This window comes from Alexandromys fortis, unplaced genomic scaffold (genome assembly GCF_014885135.2).
Source record: "Alexandromys fortis isolate MF-2015 unplaced genomic scaffold, M_Fortis_MF-2015_v1.1 scaffold_3, whole genome shotgun sequence".
NCBI lineage: Eukaryota > Metazoa > Chordata > Mammalia > Rodentia > Cricetidae > Alexandromys > Alexandromys fortis.
Genome location: NW_026067909.1, coordinates 19,594,595 through 19,615,509, shown reverse-complemented (window position 1 = coordinate 19,615,509; position 20,915 = coordinate 19,594,595). Strand labels below are relative to the sequence as shown.

At 48.3% G+C, this 20,915-nt stretch overlaps 1 protein-coding gene across 6 annotated transcripts in view; it reads left to right on the top strand.

Moving 5' to 3' along the window:
* Positions 1 to 275: 275 nt before the first annotated feature.
* Positions 276 to 20,915, top strand: part of Cd6 (CD6 molecule) — a 39,345-nt gene continuing 18,705 nt past the window's right edge. For all 6 annotated transcript variants that reach the window (XM_050137900.1, XM_050137899.1, XM_050137896.1 and 3 more), the window contains exon 1: positions 276 to 465. In XM_050137900.1, coding sequence (XP_049993857.1) covers positions 405 to 465 — 61 coding nt within the window. In that variant the 5' untranslated portion in view covers positions 276 to 404. The remainder of the gene's footprint in view (positions 466 to 20,915) is intronic.

Below are 20,915 nucleotides of genomic sequence, written 5' to 3'. Positions count from 1 at the left end.
TCGTCTCACAGGAACAAGGCACAGCCTCTTGGTCTTTCTTGGAAGCCCCCTGGGGATGTGCACATTGGACACGTAATTGGGACTCTTAGGGGTTCACCTGGGTTGGTGGGCTTATGACAGGCAGCCTGGGTTCCCCCACCCCACCTCTTGTAACAACAGACCTGGCTTCCTGGCGACCAAAACCACAAGCAGAGAGTAGAGGTGTAAGATACTCACGGCAGGCTGGGCCTGTGTGTAGGAGAGAGAGAGAGAGAGAGAGAGAGAGAGAGAGAGAGAGAGAGAGAGAAGCACAAAGGAGAACAAGAAGAGGAAGGGCAACGCGGGTGAGAGAGGCCACCAGGGCACGGCCGCCTCCCCGCACCAGGATGGCACTTCCAACAGGCAGGCGTGTATAGCAGCTGGAGATGGCACCAGACATGTGGCTCCTCGTTGGGATCGCTGGACTACTGACAGCGGCTCTCTCAGGTAGATCTCTCCTGCCACTTTTGCTAGAGGACCTGGGTCCTGTGAGCTTGACCTCTTGCCAGCTGTTTCCTTGTGGCCACCTTTGTAGAGCTTTTAAGTTAAGACCTTAACTGGTGTTAAGACAATACCTTGGGGCTTGAGATGACACGGGGGCCCCGTAAGGGACCAGAATGGGCTGGATGGTGCTCTCATCCTGAAAGGCCTCCTGGGAGTGAGATGAGCAAGCTTTGTGCCTGACTAGGGTCCTAGGCCTGGGGAGGGGAGCACACCACCACCCACCCGTAGGCTCAGGAAGTCCCCCCATACGCCTTCTTACCATCTCACAGGAAGGAAGAAACCACTCCTTTGAGAAACAGGACCAACCGACATCAGTTAAGCCCCATGTTAAGCCCCAGGGTAGGGCTCCCCGGGACCGGAGGCAGAACCCAGGGAGACCCAGGGGACCCTTAGACTGTCATTCTCGGTGACTTCAGTTCATCCTCTTGGATTAATTTGAGACACAAGTGATCAGGAAGGCTCTTGAGGTCCCAAGTTACCCTCCGAGTGCTGAGGTATTCTGGGCTCCTGGGCCAGGGTTCGGGGGCAAAGGCCTGGGATCACCAGACACTTGTGAGGTACAGTAGAGGATGGAGGCCAAGTTACTGGAACAGGCAACAGTCCAGAGACTCAGAGTTCCTGTGCTTGCTGGGACTTACATCTGGGGGAGAAAGATGGTATAGAAACAGATTTAGGGCCTAAGGAGTCAGGTCTGCCCTACAGCAGGAAAGCCTGGGCCGAGCGGCAGGGATAGCCGGCTGGCTTCAGAGGTTGTGAGCACTCAGGGATATCCAAAGAATTGTCTCTTCTCTGTCTGGATCTGTGGCCATGTTCTCTAAGCTTCCTGATGTCACATTGGCTTAGGGAGAAAGTCATTTTACTCTGGAAGAGGGACTTTCACATCTTGCACAGGAGGGGCCTGGGGCTGGCTGTCCTTTCTTGACCAGCCATTCCCAAAGCGCTTACTCTCGGGACTCAGCTGCCCTCTGCCCAGGCGGACTGCAGCTGGTGAAAGGCCTCCTGCCTCTTCCTGTCCGTCAGTGCCACCATCCCTGCCCTTCCTAAGAGGCCCGGTACAGGCTCAGGATTAAGTCCTAAAGCAAAAGGACTGCTAGTAGCCCAGACCGGGGCTTCAAACGAACCAGCTCCTTCTCTTTCCACTGCCTCCCAGTAGGAGTGAGGGCTGGGGCTGAGCCGGGTGGATACAGGAGCCCTTTGTGCTGAGGCTGAGGTGGCTGGTCCTAGGTCTGAGAAGAAGGGTCCATGGGAAGGTAAGATCTCGGCAGCAGGCCGGTCCAGAGAGTCTCCGTCGGTGTGTACTGTGCCTGCCTCCTGCACGGAATCAGTACCTCCGGCTCCCTCCTGTCCCCCTGTCCCTGTGTCAGTGTCCCCCCCAGCTCCCTCCTGTCCCCTGTCCCCGTGTCAATGTCCCCCTGGCTCCCTCCTGTCCCCGTGCTGATTGCCGATGTCAGTTGACTTTCTTATTGTTACCAATACAAGTTTAGGTTTTTTTTTTTTTTTTAAAAAGCAAACCACTCAAAAAACTTTGTTATTTTGTAAGTGGAAAACTCTTATCATTCACCAGTAATTAAGGGGAAATTAAAAATAAATGGGGGCAAAACCCAACCTGTGGCAATTGAAATGAGGCCAACCAAGCTCCTGGCGCCTAAGGCCTAGACCCACCTTTCCTCTTAGTTAAAGGGGTGATGAGGGAGGGATAAGGACATCCTGGTTAAAAAGTGGTTATTTTCTTCTGAACTTGTCCAGCACTCTGAGCAGGAATAGTCCCCTCTTTGGGCAATGTTTGTTCATCAGTCACTGATGGTCTATGTCCCACTGAGAAATGTCCTGAGAGGATGAACTTTGCAAGTGTAAGGAAAACTGCACCCCAAGGCGTCCCCATGTCTCTCTCCTGCTGATGTTAGGGAGGCTGAGACACTGCGTTCTGGGCTTGAACGTTCCTTCCCCTCTGCCTGACCTGGTAGGCCCTGCTGACTGGGCATGGAAATGCTTACAGGGGTGGTGGATCTGTGTGGACCACACGTGCCTGGGGAAAGGATATTAAGAGAAAAGAGGTAGAAAATGAAGAACAGCAAGAATAAAGGGAAGAGAAAGGTGAAGCCTGGTGAGGTTCTGGTGCTCTCTGCTCAGGAATGGGTCCAAGCCTGAGGGGTCCAAGCCTTGTTTGGTTCTGTTCTGAGGGTCAGGAGCTGGCAGTTGTAGGTGCTGGCTTTCCTAAGAGCTGTAGGACTCTCCTCTTCTTAGGCCTCCTCAGTTAGGCCTGGTGCCTAGCTCCCCACTCAGTCCCACACAGCTTTCTCTGCCTAACTGGCCCCTGCTAAGGCTTGGATGTTACTGGGTGACCATAGCTTAGAGAGACAGACCCTCTGGTTCACGATGATGTTCCCTGTTACCCGGGCCAAGTTCTGTGCCTCTGGGTCCTGGTCATCCAAGGGAAGGAGACTGAGATAGTAAAGTAGGAGCCCTGACGAGAGGGAAGACAGGGTTATGAAACTGGTTTTCACCCATTGTTGCTTCCGATTCCCCAGGGCCTGAGCTCCCATCCTTCTCTGGTCCCCACTTTCCTGATTAGTGGATAAAGTCTTTTGTGTCCTGAAAAGGCAGCTTGTATTATTTTAAAATATTAGAACTTTGGGCTTGGAGATGCCACTCAGCGGTTGAGCGTTTGTCTATTGTGTACAAGATGCCCACTTTGACGCCCAGCGCCACACATAAAGAAATGGTTTAATTTTTAAAAATCTATTTTTCCTTATTTGCAAATATAAATTTTGTTTTATTTGTAAGCTTGATCATTTCAAGGGGCCTCTGAATCAATCAGGCTGAAGAGAGCAACTTCTTTAAATAATAAATGCCCCTTACTAATTAATTCTAGCTAATTAATTCCCTCTGCCCTGTGCTTTCCAATATGGCAGCCACTGTGTTACTTCCATCTGAGATGTATCAGTGTAAATCACAGAACAAACTCTGAAAATGAGTTAAAATTATATATATATTTATATAGTATGTGTGTATATTAATGCATGACACAGAACACATGGAGGTCAGAAAACAGCTTTTAGGAACTGACTTTCTCCTTCTGACATGTGGGTCTTGAGAATGGACCTCAGGTTGCAGGCTTGGCTGTAAGCACCTTTGCCCATTGAACCGTCTTACCAGCCCAACTTTGATATTCTAAACTGGATTTAGAAATTGAGGGGTTCAAATATTCACACACATCCCTCACTGAGCTCCAGTCCTTGCAGGTTCTAGGCAAGTGTTCTGTGTGTGCTAAACTCTCAGACCCGTGAATCCGTTCGCCTTCACAGTAGGGAACAAACTCTTCCCAAGAAAGGGTGTTTTTAGACCTAAGACTCTGACATGAGCAAAGCGGGCGCGAGATTCTCCTAACTATTCTAATGAGGTTGGCAGATATTATCAAATTCTCTTGAGTTTTTACATTAAACTGTGAACTGAAAGTAGCGGCTCCATCATGTGCACGAGTTCTGAGGACCACATGTCCTCAAATATCACAAACACGGGATTTTTACATACCAATGCACAGAAGTTGACCCAACTTTCATTTTGTGTTCCTCTAGAAATACTAGAAGGTTCTACTTATTTAATCAGGTATGCTATGTAAGGTCTAGCCTCATTGGAAGGATTTTCTGGAGGCTGGGGCTTTCTCAAGCAGTGAGAATCTGTCATGTTGGTGTATTCAGTTGAGGTCGGCTCTTTGGTCATTTTACAAAAATAGAAGGTATGATTCCTGTGTGCTGCAAATGGTCACGCTGTGTCTTTCAGTCCTTCAACTGGGCGGTCCTTTGACCCACAGTTTCTGGGTACATGGATCACAAACCTAATCTTCTATATCTGTGTCCTCACCTGGGCAACTAAAATCCATCACGAGTCCACTCTTTCATTCCATTCCATGTCCCATCTTCCTGCCTGCATTACAGCTCACAGATGTATCAGTGACACGGGACAGACTTCCGCATCATCTGGCTTCTCGTGCTGTTTGGCCACAGGTGACAACTGATAAGGGACGAGTGGCCATCCTACAGGGTAGTGCTGGCACATTTAGTTAGCTGTAGATGGTTTCAGAGTGATCTGAGAGGTCCAGGATACATTGCCGACAGCTCCCATGCTCGTTCTGGGCTTGCCAAGACCTTCTTTGCTGCCCATACCAGCCTCATTCCTTACAAGAAAGTTCTTGAGAAAGCCAGGCTCTGGCTGCTGGATTCTGAGGCTAAAAAAAACCCCGAGTTTTCCCCTGAGACAAAAAGAATAAGTAGCTTTTGGTGGGGGTCAGTAAGATGGTTCAGCCAAATCTGGTGACGTGAATTAGAGCCCTGGGAACCACATGGTGGAAGGAGAGAACAGATTCACACTTGTCCTCTGACCTCCATGTATGTACTGTGACACACCCATATACATACGAGAGAGAGAGAGAGAGAGAGAGAGAGAGAGAGAGAGACAAAGAGAAAGAAAGAAAGAAAGAAAGAAAGAAAGAAAGAAAGAAGGAAGGAAGGAAGGAAGGAAGGAAGGAAGGAAGGAAGGAAGAAAGAAAGAAAGAAAGAAAGAAAGAAAGAAAGAAAGAAAGAAGAAAAGAAAAGCTGATCAGGACAGGGCTGGCAGGTCTAACAGAAAAAGACCAGGTCACCTTGCCCAAGCCTGGACCACAGACTGAAGCTACAAATTTCAATGCCTGTGCCAGGTCCGAGGCTTGCACCGAGGAGCCCTTGAAGGCTGTCATTCCCAGGTTGCCAGTATCCTGAAGCTCTCCACCCCTTAACCCTTCTTAAAGGACGTTTGAAAGTGGACTCGTGTTTATTCGTAGAAGAGAATCCACGTGGCTCACAGGGGAAGCTGTTGGAAAGCACCTGAACGTGCCGTCAGTAAAAAGAAATGTCGTGGAAACAGAGCGATGTCACCAGACTCTAGACGCCAGCCCTCTGCTTTGCTACTCTCTTTCCTCCAAAGCGGGGGTTGCGGGTGCCAGGGATGTTTACAACTATTCCCTCAGGAGACCCTGTCCTCCATGACAAGCTGCAAGAGAAACAATTCGGTGATGATAGTGTTGAGGTGGCAGCCAACAAAGCCATTGTGCAAACTTTTGGGTGTGTACTTGCACTTTGGAAACAGTGATCAAAGAAAGGGCAGAGGGGTTGGGCCTATGCCCCTTTGACAAGACTCAGTCTGAGGAAACTGCTCAGCTGCCTGGAACATTCTGGATATAAGAGTGCCATAACAGGCAGTCCCAGGGTACTCTGAGAAGCTCCTGAATTTCTTTGGTGAGCCTTAAAATAGGGTTGACACCCTTACTCATGCCCCATGACCCAACTCTGGTTTGTGTATATATAGAGCCAGACAGTTCCTCAGTAGCCAGCCATCAGCCTTGTTAAGACAGCATCTTTGGCTGGCCTGGAACTCACAAATTAGATTAGGGTAACCGGCCAGCTAGTTCCGGGGATCTGCCTGTCTTTCTCTCCAACGCTGGGACTATAAACACATACCCCATACTCCGCTTACTTTGCATGAAGCCTGGGGATTGAAATTGGGTCCTTGTGCAGGCTGAGCAGTCCCCTCCCAATCAACTCTGGGAAATGGATTCCCTATGACCTGGGAAAGATGGGGAGTCTTTGAAGGGGTGAAGTCAGGCTGGGTTTTGGGAATCAGCTCTTGACTTAACGAACTCTGCAGGGTAATCTCTGGCAAATTCCTTCTTTTCTCTGGTGCTGGTTTCCTCCCTGGAAAATGAACATATTGGGCACTAAGGATGGATCTAAAAATCCTTGTCCTCTAAGTATAGCCCTGGAGATCACAGGCTGAGAGAGCAGAGATCCAGTAGACACCTAGCCTCAGGATGGACAGAGTGTGTCACAACTCCAGCCAGGACCCTGGGGTCAGACAGAGTTTTTCCAATCCCAGCTCTGTAGGACCCCAAGGTTGTTTGTAGGCCTGCAGGCTACAGATAGCAATGCCTGGCATGCTTAGGTGGTCAAGCCAGCTTAGATAATACATCCAAAGTTCCTGAGCAAACTGAGGTGTTCATAATTGTTATACTAGAAATATGTCACGTGAGGCCGAAGGTGATTAACCTTGTACAAGTACAGAGGACTCAGGCATTAAGCTGGTGCCATCGGCACCATGAGCTCATTTACCCAGAAGGCAATTCTCTCTTATAGATGCAGAAATGGAGGGCTTAGCAAAATCTATAGCTAGTGAGTGCCAGAACCCGAGCAGCCCAGGGCCTTTTCTCCGTAAGAGGCCTGATTGGCAGTCTATCAAGCTCTGTGGTCCCGGGGTTCTGGAGGGCCTTTAGCAGTACCGGAGACATGGTGTGACTGTTTTACTCGGCCATGGCTCCCTTAAGAGAGTTTGCCTGGCCGTGAAGATGAACACCGGGACCGGGCAGAAAAGTGAAGCTCAGGAGGCACCGGGAGCCAAGGGGAAGCTGCTTGCCTGGCAGGAAGTCCTATCTCAGCATGTTTATTCTGCATTGAGCCTTGCGCTGTACTGAGACGCAAGACGCAAAAGTCATCTCATTATGAAGAAGGTGGGGAAATATGCCAGGTCAGCCTTGCCTACTGTGGCCACAGATGCCAGCCAGTGAACTATAGCCCCCATCCATTGCTAGCAACAACCATTTTCTAAGCCTCAGCTTAGGTGTTTATCATACCCTAACCTCACAATTCTGGGGCAGCCACCCCCGTTTTAGAGGCAGGGAAACGGAGGCTCAGAAGATCATGTAATTTGTCTCAGTGGTGCCTAATGCTAAATTTAAGGGGGGAAAAATCATGTCCGGTACTGGGGAGATGGCTCGGTGGATAAGGTGCTTGCCTTGTAAGCATGGAGATTTGCATTTGAACCCCCAGAACCCATGTTAGAAAACAAAAGCCTGGCATGGTGATATGGAGCTGTAATCCCAGTGCAGGGGAGGCAGTGGCGTGTGGATCCCTGGGGTTCGCTAGGCAACCAACCCAGCTAGTGAGAAATGTTAACTGGAACACACCGAGAAAACTATGAGACGTCCTGGGAGGCTGCGAGGGCCTCACAGCTCCTTTGGCGGGGGCCATGTGGCTGAAGCATGGGGCAGCAGAGGAGGAACAAACATGGCCCACGTTTCCTCCCGCCATTTTGTAGGTTCAGTAGCTGGACAGCCTACTGCTTGAAACACCTGACAAACGCCAATAGTCAGAGAAGCTGATCCACTGTTGAGCAAGCTGTGGGGCTGGGCCTGGCATACCTGAGAGCTTGGGGACAGGGTCTTCACCCTGGGGACGCAACCTCTTGATTTCCTCTGTGAGAGACGCAGCTCCTGGGTCTCCACAAGTCTTCATGATGAGGCGATCGTAGAAGATCTAGCCTCCACATTTTCAGGCCACTCTCACAATCTTGGCCTGGCTGATGACTTCAGACAGTGCTGCCAGATGCCCAAAGGGCCTGCTTGGGACTGAAGGCATGTGTAGGCTGTTCAGGAGTGGGGCCAGCTGGAGAGGAGAAGACTCAGAGCTCAGTTAGGAGTCACCTGTCTCTGTCTGGGTCAGGGAGAAGTTGCTGTGACTTCAGAACTAGGGACAAAGCTGAGCAGAGGTCTGCCCCTATTATAGAAGAACAGAGTGATACCAAAGAGCCCTCAGGTCCCGACAGACTTGGTCACCAGCTCACCCCCACCAGGTGCTGCTTCCTCAATGGGGTTAGGGGGAAGGGTTTTCTCTGCAGACAATATGCTTTCTGCTAGGGCGTTTACCTCTTCCTGGAGGGGTGCCTGGGGCTGACTGGGGGTCAGGGCAGAGGTAACAGTGCATTACTGAGCTGTCAGAGACCTAGTTCCTACCCTGCTCATCGCTCTAGCCTTCTCTATGTCCTTTCTGGACATGAGAATTAAGTTCCTTGGAGAAGCGTCTTCTGTCCAGACGAGACTCTGGGCACACAATGATGTCTAAGCGGAAGGAAACCCAGAGTGACCCAAGGAGGAAAGTGAACCCCAGAATGCGAAGTGAGGTGTCCAAGGTCAGGGCGAGAAGGCAACTCTGCAGGCTCCCAGTTCCCACCCCAGGCCTCTTCTCACGTTACCTATGAGTCTGGCTCATGCTCAGCTCCCCATCCTCATGCCAGAATAGTTAGGGGATGCTCTGGTCTAACCTGGTCTCACTTGAACACAGGTAACCCTCAGCTTCAACTTGCTAGCCAGCTGGGTGAAGAGAGGAGCTGTCTTGGGCAGCCCCTCTACCCTGCCCATCTACCAGCTGACTCAGCCCCTGAGTTCTGGCTACTTTTTTGTAACATGAGGGCTGGCTTGTTGGGGTTTCTCTCCCGCCCGGTCCTCCAGCCGTTTAGTCCCAGAGAAAATTCCACAGAGATCTCCATAAGATTATAAAACTGATTGTCCCATTAGCTCAGGCTACTTATAGCTTATATTAACCCAATTATTCTTAGTCCAGCCCAGACCACCGAAGAAGCAAGATGTGAGCTGCTCGGATGAGAAAGGTACCAAGCCATGTGGCTAACATAGATAAGAATAATGGGTTAATATAAATGATAAGAGCTAATACAAAGCCAGAGTTAATGAGCCAATCAGTTTATAATTAATGAATGCAGACTCTCTGTGTGATTTTCTTTGGGGGCTTACCGGCTGTGGGAACTGGGCAGGATATAAACCCCAACAAGCCAGCTCTCATGTTACACTTTTTAACTTATCTTTTTCCATTCTCTCCCTCCCTCCCTCCGTCCCTTCCTACCTTCTCTCTTCCTTACTCTCTTCTTCTATCTTATAAATTTTATCATAGCCATTTAATCTGAAACTTACTGAGAAGTTTCATTAATAACACAAGACTTCCCATGAACCCTTCACCCAGACTCACAGCCATTAAGTGCCTCCCATTTGCTCTCAGAGTCAGTTTTCTGTTATCCGTTACCATTTTCCTAACGGTCTGAGAGCAGGTTGTGGATGTTCTGTCTCTTTCCCTCTAAATACTACAGTATGTTTTAGTTCTGTTTCTTAGGCTGTATTGCTATTTTGTTTCATTTCTGAGACAGAGTCACAGACTCTTACTATGTTGTCCTGGTTGGGCTCAAGTAATCCTCCTGTCTCAGTTTCCCAAGTAGCTAGATCTACATTCATGTACCATCATGGCCAGCACTAGGTCTTTTTGTCTGTGAGAACTTCATACCTGTATACAATGAAATATGACCACATATCCCTCCAGTCTCTCCTCCAACTCCGTTCCCCCCCATATCTCTCCCTCCCAACTCTATGCCCCCTTTTATAGCCCAATAAGTCCACTTAGTGCTGCTCGTATGTGCACAGGTGTCGGGTCCTCCACTGATGCATGGGGAAGGTACAGCAGCCACATGCTAGAAGAACGATTTCATGTCTTGTAAAAGCCATCAGCTGCCAGCAAGTCCTCAGCAAGGGTGAGGACCTGGGGCACCTCTCCTATCTGTATGGGCGTTTTGGCTGGCTTCATCTTGAGTTTGTGACTACATCTGCTGTGTCCATAGCTACTTATGTATGTAACTGTGCACATAAACTGAGTTAAGAACTGTCGCTTTAGCAACAGCTATGTCACGTTCAGAGACAGCATTGCACAGCACCCTTTCCCATCCTCGAGCTCTTCCATGTTTTTCCTTCCTCTTCCAAGATATCTCCTGACCCTTGGCCGCCTTGTGTGTGTGTGTGTGTGTTTGTGTTTATATAAAATGTTCCATTTAGGGTTGAACACTTTCGATTTGGGGAGTGGGAAGAAGGCATTCTCTTGCGTAATGACAGTGCACTTTCCAAAAGCCAGGAAATGACCACGGACACATTACTGCTCTCCAGACTTTACTCAGACGGTGCTGTCAGTCCAGTAATATCCAGAAGAAAATTCTGCTTCACGTTCCGTGTGAGGCTTTCGTGTCCGTTCTCTCCCACCTAGATGATTTACCAGCTTTTTCTTTCTCTTTTATGACATTGCTCTTCTTGAAGCACACAGAACAGTTGTTCTGTGAAATGTCCCTTATCTGGTTAGTCTAGTGATTGCCCCTGATGGATGTGAAAGGAGAGACCCCAGGGATGTGAGGGAGAGGGGACAGGGGCAGAGAGGTTAGCAAGGATCACAGAACCTGGGATTGGAATCGACCCGAGCAGGGGGGCGGGGAGGGGGAAATCAGGGTTTAACATATACAATATATTTATACATATGCACCAAAACACTGACAACAAAGGGGTCAGTAAAGAGCCTGCCACCAAGCCTGAGCGGGCTCCTCTCCCACTTAGAAGGCGGTAGGAGTTAAAGGCTGGCAATGCTGTGCTGGTACTTTGGTCTTATTGCTGTTTGTGTGCGTGCACGCGTGTGCATGTGGCTTTGTGTTCACACGTGCATGTGTGCTCTCGCACCACAGTCTATGTAGAGAGGTCAGAGAACAGCTTGCAGCAGTCGGTTCTCTCCTCCCACCATGTGGGTTCTGAGGATCCGGCTCAGGTTGTCAGGCTCGGCAGTAAGCTGAACCATCTCGACCGCTTCAGATTTTTTGGAAGGATTGGACAGTTAGAAAGGGTGTACTTCGATTATTATGCAATTCAGTGCCCTTTAATCTCTTATCTTAAACTGTCTTCTGAGCTAAGTCTGCTGTGGGAAAGTTTCACTAACTGGCGGGAGCAGTAGCGGGTAAAGGCAAATGGGGGAAGGATGGGGAGGGGGCTATGTCATGAGGGATAGAAGCACAGTTTGCAGTAAACCAGGGTGCCCTCTGCTCCTTCAGCCAGACTCCAGCTGGTCCAAAGAACCCTTTAATAACAGAGAAACGAGGCTGTGGAAAGGATCCGGGTCTTACTGCCCAAGACGGCTACAGTAGCTGGCCTCTTCTGCTTACTCTCACGGCTCCCACCCAACTCTAGTGAACGTTCAGAAACAATGTAAACATTAGTCATCCTTATTGTAAAAAAGTTGTAACAACCACATTAAAAAAAGAATGCAGAGAGAGCAGAAGTCTCACCTAGCCCCTTCACACAGCCCACTCGGTCCTTGAAGAAGGGACCTTTTCATTCCCAGAAGCATGGAGGACATTTTGGCCCCTCAGCACATAGGTGGGGGTGCAGAGAAGTAGGCCTGAGGCAGGTTCTCAGCAGCTTCTGCGGAGCGGCTGTTTGTATATGGAGTCTGGGGTCTTCAAGCTAAGCTCTAGCCTGTCTGCTGTGAATCTGGAAAATCCCAGCCCTCTCAGGTAAAATGAGAGTAGCCAGTAGGTCAGCCCCTCAGCTCTGGGCTGTGACAGACCCTGTGGCTCCCTATATGCTTCTGTAGATAATATTTAGTTACCAGCATCTATGAGACTGTTTTAGCTCTAGCGATATCAATATAGCCACAAAATTCTGGCTTTAGAAGGACTTGCTGGTTTATAGCTCTACAATTATCCGGAAATAAAGGCTACGTCCCTCCCTCTTGCTGGTTCCTCTCCTCCTTCCTAGAATTCTCTAGAATTCTAGGCTCCTCCCACCAAGCTGCTGCTGAATTTCTGTTTAGATATGAGTGTAAGGGTGGGTGATTTACTGTCCTGGGGTTAAGTGGCACAGTCCCAAAGACTAGGTGGCCCCAATAAGAGACACCTGTTTTCACACAGCGCTGGAGGTTTGAATTAAGACCAGGGTCATGATGTCAGCCACTGGGGTTCTTGCAGAGGGCTGTGAGGGGGCATCTGTCCTCATCGCCTCGCTTCTGCAGGTTTGTGTCCCATCTAGGGTGTTCCTTTGACTTGCAGGAACATCACTGCGGGTCTGGGAATGTAGCTCCGTTGGTAGACTACTTTCCTTGCGTGCAACAAGTCTTAGGTTTAATACACGGTGCTGTGTAGACCAGGTGTAGGTCGTGGACACTGTGGTCCTAGCACTTGGGAGATGGAGGTTGCGTGACTAAGAGTTCAAGGCCATTCTCGTTACATTGAGTTCAAGGCCAGCTTGGGCTATAGGAGACTCTGTCTCAGAAAACAAAACAAAAGGAAAAACACCCTCCAGTCTCTGACTTAACCCTAACATAGCCTTTTCCCTAGGCACTACATCTGAGTAGTTTTTACGAAGACATCAGTAATCTTAGACTAGAAACTGCCTCACGGACTTCATTTTTACTTGATGAACTCTATAAACACATTATTTTACTTATTTATTTGTTTATTTATTTATTTGGGTATTTTTCAAGACAGGGTTTCTCTGTATAACAATTTGGTTATCCTGGAACTTCTTGTGGAGGTCAGGCTGGCCTCGAACTCACAGAGATCCACCTGCCTCTGCTTCACAAGTGCTGGGATTAAAGGTGTGCGCCACCACTGTCCGGCTTAAACACTTTATTTTTAAATAAGGTCATATTCTGGGGTAACTGGAGTTAAGATTCCAGTATTTATTTTTAATGGTAAAAATATCACACACATGTACAAACCAAAAAGATAAAAGAATAAGAATGGGTAATTATGGCATTTCTGTGTGTTAGAATAATATTTACAAACTCCCCCCCCCATGGTTTCTCTGTGTAACAGCCCTTGTTGTCCTTGAACTCACTCTGTAGACCAGACTGGCCTCGAACTCATAGAGATCCACCTGCCTCTGCCTCTCACTTTAATAGCTGGGATTAAAGGTGTTCGTCACCACACCTGGCTTGTTACATTCTTTTTGTTAACTTCAAAATACCTTTTACTATGACATTTGACAATTTTTTTACTCAGTTTTATTTTGTGTGTAAGAACACTTGTCTGAATGTGCATGTGTGCTTCTTGAGGCTGGGAGAGGGCACCAGATTTTCCAGAACCGGAGCTACAGATGGTTCTGAGCTGCCACGTGAGTGCTGGGACCCAAACCCAAACACTCTTAAAGAACAGCAAGTTTTCTGAACCACGGAGCCATCTCTCTAGGCCCTCATTAAGGCACTTAAAGAATAGTTTGTTGTTTTTTGCTTCTTCCCCCAGCCCCTCATGCCTCCACCAATAGCTTTCTCTCTTCTTGTATGTCACGTGTTGTGCCTCACCCTTCCGATCCCTCGTTCCTCTCTAGTGGTCTTCTCTCTAGTCTCATAGGGTCTTCATCTACCTCACAACTTTGAATTTACATACAACATTACTTATATACAAACATTAAAGGGCAGGCTCTATGTCTGAGAGAAAACGTGTGGTCTCACTCTGACCTGGTCGCCTCACTGAATATAGTCTGTTCTAGTTCTCCTGCTTTTTCTGAAAATTTCATTATTTCATTCTTCTTAATAGCTGAGTAACAGTTCCATCCTGTATGTGCACTGGGTGTCCATCACCCACTCAGCCGTGGGTGGGCAGCTAGGCTGCTTCTATTTCCTGAGAAGAATGTGCAGGTGTCTAGGTAATGGGAGAGAGTCTCTTAGGTGTGTTCCTGGGAGTATTGCAGTTCTATTTTGATTTATTTATTTATTTAGGAACCTCCCTACTGATTTTCATAGTGGCTATGCTAGTTTATACCCCAGCAGAAGTGAATAAGGGTGGGCCTTTCCACACTTGGCTTGGATTTTTAAAAGTCGGCACGATGGATGCACGTATTGTCCATGATGCAATGTGTCGGAAGGAGGCAGGCAAGCTGCTGGAACCGCTCATATTCACACCTCAGCAGGAAAATGCAGGGTTCCTCACTCCTCAGAGATAAATAGAGATTGCAAATGGCTCCCTAGATCAGGTCTCACAGCAACAGTTATGGAAACAATTTCTAGAGCCTCAGATTTGCAGTATTGGCATGTAAGAATGTCCCAGGGTGGTGACTAAGGCAGACCCTGGGTGACTATGCTCTTTTACTGCCTGACATCAGGTTACGTTGACAAAACCTCCTGAGGGTCATAAATAGAAAGCAAGGGATTTGAACCCATCTCAGCCTGCCTCTTTAGATCTTCTCAAGCTGTGGAGCTGACTTCTCTCCCCCAAGGACTCCAGAGTTCAAAAACTAAATCATAGCTATGTGTGCTGTTCTGCATCTTTAATTCCTGCCCTCCGGAGGTAGAGGCAGGTGGATCTCAAAGTTGAAGGCTCTATAGAGTGAGTTCCAGATAGCCAGAGCTACACAGAGAAACCCTATCTAGAAAAACTGAAACCAAAACCAACCAACCAAACAACAAAACCAAAACAAAACAACAAAATCTAAAGAATATACCAGAAGAGGAAGCTGGGTGTGAGCAGGCAGGTGGCCATCCAGCTGGGGCAGACCATCATCCCAAACAGTGGACAGTGATGTCCAGAGCCTGGCATGGCTGCTTTTCAGAAGTTACCGAGTAGACCTTACACTTTGGCCTTGACAAACATTCCACCAAGTCACTGCCAGCCCCGTGTTGAAGACTTACGGACTTTGTATGAAGGAGCCGTATTGACCAATGACATTCAGAGGCTGAGAAGGCAGCATTGCACCCTCAGCACTAAAGCTGAGATTTGAATATTTTCCCAGAAAGCCTATGGGTTCCCTGTTGTACCATTTCACTGATGAAGAAAGGAAGGTGTGCGTGTGGATGGGGGTGGAGGGCAGTAGGAGTGGCAGGCCACTGTTCTACACAACGACATCTTACTCACTCACTCTCTGAAAAGGTACATGTTAGCTAGCGTAGGTCGTTAGGCAGAGATCGGACTTCTGTTCTATGACATCCTCGTTCTTGAGAGTACCTGTCTTTAAAGTATCATTCTTTCTCATCTTTATTTCCCTCCAAGCACTTTGCTTCAAACGCCAAGATGTATTCTTTTTTTTATGATCACAGTAATCTGTGAACTCTGCCAGGACAGGCTGACACAGAGCTGGCTAAGAAAAAGGAATCCATAGAAAAACGAGCAACCCACACCTCCCAGTGGAAGAGTTTAAAAGACCTAATAACTAGAAAGATTTGGAGCTGTCACAGAGGCACCCAAAATGTGGCTTACAGGGTGTTGTGTAGGAGAACCATATGGCCAGGTAGTTCAGAATGCAGGTTTGGCTGCAGAGACGCCGGCCATCTAATCCTGGACGTGTTGCTTAGTAACTGTTACCTCTGCTGCTGAGCCTCAACTCTCTCAGCTGTAACCTGAGATTCCATGGGTCTCTAACATAGATGAATGAGCACATTACTATACATACAAAGCAGGGGTTCGTGGTGGGCAGTCAGATCCACCTTCATTCCCTAGGCCTAGCTGGACCCTGAACCACCCCAACCGTTAAGGACGCATGGTCGTCATGAAGCAGCAGGCTGTGGACCCTCAGTTCATCCCTAGCTCCTCTTTGAATCTTGTTACTCCTGACTTCACTGGAAGCCCGGTGGTGGAAGAGAAGAGGACGGCAGGATTATGGGGTCTATGGACACAGGAGAGATGCCAGCGTTTTCTCCTGAGGAGAGATGACTCGTAGTGGCTTCTGGACACCCATCATCAAGGTAGCTTTCTCCCAGGAGAGTTCAGCTGTCTTAGAAAGGTCCTTGTCATCATCCTTGGCCCCAACCCGGCCCCACAGCACAGAGACTGTTCAGTTTGCCCAGAAACTGCTGCCCCAGCATCCCCGGAAGGCCTCACTGTAGCCCCCAACCTCCAGTCAAACCAGTGGGTGGGGACAGGCCCCAGAGGTGATACTCGGCCTAGCAGTTTCGACCTCTGCCCCTTCCAGCCTACAGAAGCCAGCTCAGCCTTCACAGCGACAGCCAAGCTCTAGACAGCTCCTCAGCTGAACACACGGGTCCCATGCTATCCCCGGGCCTTTGCTCACAGCATCTCCCGCCCAGCTTGCAGCTTCTACCTCCTCTCTTCTATTGAGGCCACCTGATATATTGGAAGGCGTGGGATCTGGAGAGCAAACCTGGATCTAATTCTCATTCTGTTATCTCCAAGTCATGTGACCTGAGGCTGGTAACTTAATTTCTCTGAGCCTCTTTGTCATTGAAATGGAATGGATTTTTCCTATGCGTGTTTTGCCTTCTTGTACGCCTGTGCACCGTGGGTGCACTGCCCATGGAGGCCCAAAAAGTACATCAGAGCCCCTGGAACTAGAATTACAGGTGGTTGCTAACTGCCATGAGGGTGCTGGGAATCAAACCTGGGTCCCCTGGAGAATCAGTCAGCTCTTCTCGGCAGCCATCTCTCTAAGCCCTGAGATGGGTTTCCTAGAATTCCCTTATGTGGCATAAGTATTTCAACCACTCAGCAGAGGGGGCATTCTTGTACATGTGGCTATCGTTCACCAGACCAGTAGGAATCTTCTTCCTGAAGGTCATTAGCCTGAAGATCCCTGACCTCTCCTCCAGCCTTCCTAATGTCAGCCAAGCATGGATGTGCACATGTATAACCTTGGGCTGAGGTTGGAGGACCGTACGTGCAAGGCCTACCTGCACTACACAGCAAGGTTTAAGGCTAGCCTGTTAAAAAAACAAAACCAAACACCAAAAGAACAATGGGCTGAGGATGTGGTTCCAAGCAGAGCCCTTACTTACCCAGCATATATTAGACCCTGGCTGTAATTCTTAGAACCAAGAAAACAAAACCAAGATCTTCCTGGATTTGCTGGCTACCCTGCCTCAACGGAGCAGTCCTTGCCCTCCTGGCCCATCGTTCCTACTCTGCCAGCATCTACATTCTACAGAGAGAATTCTTGGGCCTTCAGGCTGGATGATGCCAGGGTCCCACACCTCCACTTCCTTACAGAAGAGTGGCTGGCCTGGGTTTGGCTCAGGAAGCACTGGTGGAGTGAAGTAAGCCTTAAGGCTCTTCCATCCATCACGAAGGTAACCAGGGTTTGTGAGTCACCCTGACGTGACTGAGTGATAATTGAAGGAGTCCAGAATATTCCCAGTCGGGCTCAGATCCTTGGTCTGCCTCTTAGGAGTTCTACTGTTTCAGAAAGTTCCTTCATCTCTTAAATCCTATCTCTTTACCAATAAATTTATCTCTGAGCACCATTACAGAGAGTGAAAACCATGGTTTCCAACCAAGAAAGGGCAAAAATAGCATTTGGCACACATGACCGTGACTCCGGTGACTTCCGGGGCCTCCCACTTCCGGGGCCTCCCACTTGTGGATTTATCAGTTCTTTTTCTTTTTTCACTACAATCGCACATAGTAAATGTTACAGAATTTTGAAAGTACAGAAAATGCCAATAATTCCACCTTCAAAGGTAGTTCTTATTTATTTCGTATTCATGCCGCAGCTTCTGTGCGGCAGTAAGAGAACAGTTTTTGAGAGTTCATTCCCTCTTTCCACCACGTAGCTGCTGGAGCTAGAACTCTGGCCACCAAGCTTGGCAGCAAGTGCCTTACCCACTGAGCCATCTTGATGGCCCTCAAAGATGGATCATTACTACTCTATTACAGAATCTTCCAGAGTGTTTTCATAACTATCACAAACATACAAGTGTACTGTGAGTGTCTTAAACAAGCCAACATCATCCTTATCCTTCAGATTTAAGCTATGTTTTCTTTTGCTACAGTTGCCCAGATCTTGTAAGGACATTATTAATTGGAATGAAAAAGCATACAGATATTATCAAAAGACTCCCTTGTCTTTGCCACCCAGAGCATCCACCCTCCACGACCAGCATGATGTGCGCATCTTTTCTTCCAGGCTTTTGTATTTTTATTACACAAAAATTCATCCTTGCACAGAGGGCAGTATTAGGATATGAGCTGAATTGTATGTAGATGGCATTCTCCCATCCAAGTACTAACCAGGTCTCACCCTGCTTAGCTTCTGTGATCAGCCAAGATCAAGAGTACATAGGGTATAGGTAGTATGTGTGACTGTTGAAATAGGAGCGGCGGGGCTGTGTCCCCGGCACCCGGCCGCCCGCATGGCTAGCTTATGCCCAAAATAATTACACGGAAACTGTATTCTATTAAACACTGCCTGGCCCGGCTAGTTCCAGCTTCTTATTGGCTAGCTCTTACATATTGATCTAACCCATTTCTAATATTCTGTGTAGCCCACGAGCTGGCTTACCAGGGAGGATCTTAACCTGCGTCTGTCTGGAGTGGGAGAATCATGGCGACTCTCTCACTAAGCTTTCTTTCTCCCAGAATCCTGTTCTGTCTACTCCGCCTACCTAATTTTCTGTCCTATGAGGGCCGAGGCAGTTTCTTTATTAGTAAGAAATCACTCCCACATCATGTGACTTGCTATGGGACACACGGTCCTAAACTTCCACCCTGTGTTCTGAAGATGTGCCAATGAACTGCTTCATTCACAGTTAGGTTGTTGGGTCTGCATACAACACAGTACGCTTACAACTTGTAGGCTATTAGATTGCTTCTCACTGTCTTCTGCTAACAATGAGCATCTTTTGCATACATCAGCATGAAAACACCCAGGATGTTTTTTCCTAAGCTACACGCATGAAGGGATGGTTTCCAACATCTTGAGTTTCATCAAGGAATCACCCACCACCAGCCATTTTCTACACTGTTGCTATTATAAGTAAAGGGATATCCTGTATATTTAGGGTTTCCCCACCCACCAGACACATATGTGCGTAAATGTATTTATCACATATGTTATATATTTGTACTGGTCTATTCAACAAGGCCTTCTTGGGTACTGACTGAGCCAGTTCCCAGAATGGGCTCTTCTTGTGACCTTGCACCAGCTCTGTGAGGTTTTTACACACATGAGGAGGCAGTATGTGAAGAGATTTGCCTGAGATCACTCCATTGGAAGGAAAAATGAGTATTTGAAAATAAATGTTATTGTTTTTTGAGACCAGGCCTCATGCACCCTAAGCTGGCCTCTAACTCACAATGTACTTAAGAATGACCTTGACCTTGTCACCTTCCTCTCCTGTTGAGGTGTGCACCACACCTGTTGTGTGATGGTGGCAATGGAACCCAGGGTCTCATGAATGCTAGGCAATGACTCTCCCGATTGAACTACTGTCCAGTCAAAAGAAATGGCACAAGTGAATAACTGTGGTGCCTATTAGCATCCAAAGCACGTGCTGGCCTCCAGGCTCCTTCAGCATTCCTATTACAGAGCCCAGCTACAGAGCCCATATTTCTGCTACAGAGCCCATGCACCCTGGCTCCTATCCTAAACTTCTCCAGTTCATGGACTTCCCTTCCCCCAACTTCTCACTCCTATATAACCCTGCCATATCGGCCTTGTGGTCTCTTGGCTCCTGGTCCTCTCTCTTGGTCCTTTCTCCTATTTGCTCTCTCTTCCCTTCCTCTCTCATTCTCCTCCTCTCTCTCCTCTCATGGCCTGATTCAGTCTACCGGTCATGTTTAGTCTTCTATTCTCTCCCTGCTCTGGACTCTTCCAGATGCCTCTGTCTGTACTCTCCCTCATATCTACAATAAAAACCTTCCCTCAACCATATCTTGGAGCAGGTGGTCATGCCCTCACTTGATACACTACATCTCTAGCTCCAAGGCTAAGTCTTGAACTCACTCATGCATGATTCCAATCTGCTGTGTAACATCTGCTAGAACAGATGGTCCTCCCCCACTTAGACAGACTCTGTCTAAGATCTCCCAGTGAGCGAGACTCTAGGAAGGGACCTGGACTTCCTCTACTACTCTAGTCTGATTCCTTAGTGGGAGATCAAAGGTATGAGGCAAAGGAAAAGGCAGTGTTCCTGGCTGCTGGGCCCGCTTAGATGCAAGGTCTCCCTCTCACTCCTTGGGGATTTTATTTCGAGTGCTCTTTACTTTCTGTGAAGTGGTATCTCATCGTAAAGTCTGGTAGCTGCAAAGAAGGTACAACCTGAGCAGGCCTGGAGACCAAGAAGGGAGCCTTTTCACATAGAGAAACTCTTGTTACTATGGCAACCAGAGCCCACATCTCCTCTTCAGGAACAGAGGATGCCACGTTTGCAGAGTCAGGGAAACCAGCAGCTAAGTTGTGAAGGAGCGGCAGCTCTAATGAGGTTAAGGAGAAAGAGGGGGAGGGAGAGGGAGAGCATGGGGCTTTGGGGAGAGGAGGGTTGTTCCTGTGCAAAGACAAAGGCTGAGAGGCTTCATGATCACCACGATGCCAAGGACAGAATATATAATTAATGGTCCTCTGCGCTCTCAAATCCACTTGGACTGAACTAGAGAAGTGAGGACGGAGCCTCAGGGTGAAGTGTGAGGTGGCTGCCATGTGCCAAGTCCTCCACGTTCCACAGACTTCACCCCCAGAGCAATCTCATGTGCATTGTGTATTGTGCCCAGCACCAGGTTATAGCTAGCTGGGCTTAATGACTTTGCCAGGCCCCGTAGCTGGTGATTGGCAGCGGTGATCTAAATCACTGTTTGTTTCCAAGGTCCCTCTTCTAAATCATGAAAACAGAATGTCTTGAGAGCCGAGGCCACGACACCGAGGAACTGTTGCTCTGGAAGTGTGCTGCTTTTACTTCGTAGATCATTCCATTTCCTCTCATCCCTTCACACCCACCCCAGCTCCCAACATGAAGCTGAGTTCAGCAAATGTTAATGGGCTTCTTGCCTACATTGGCAAA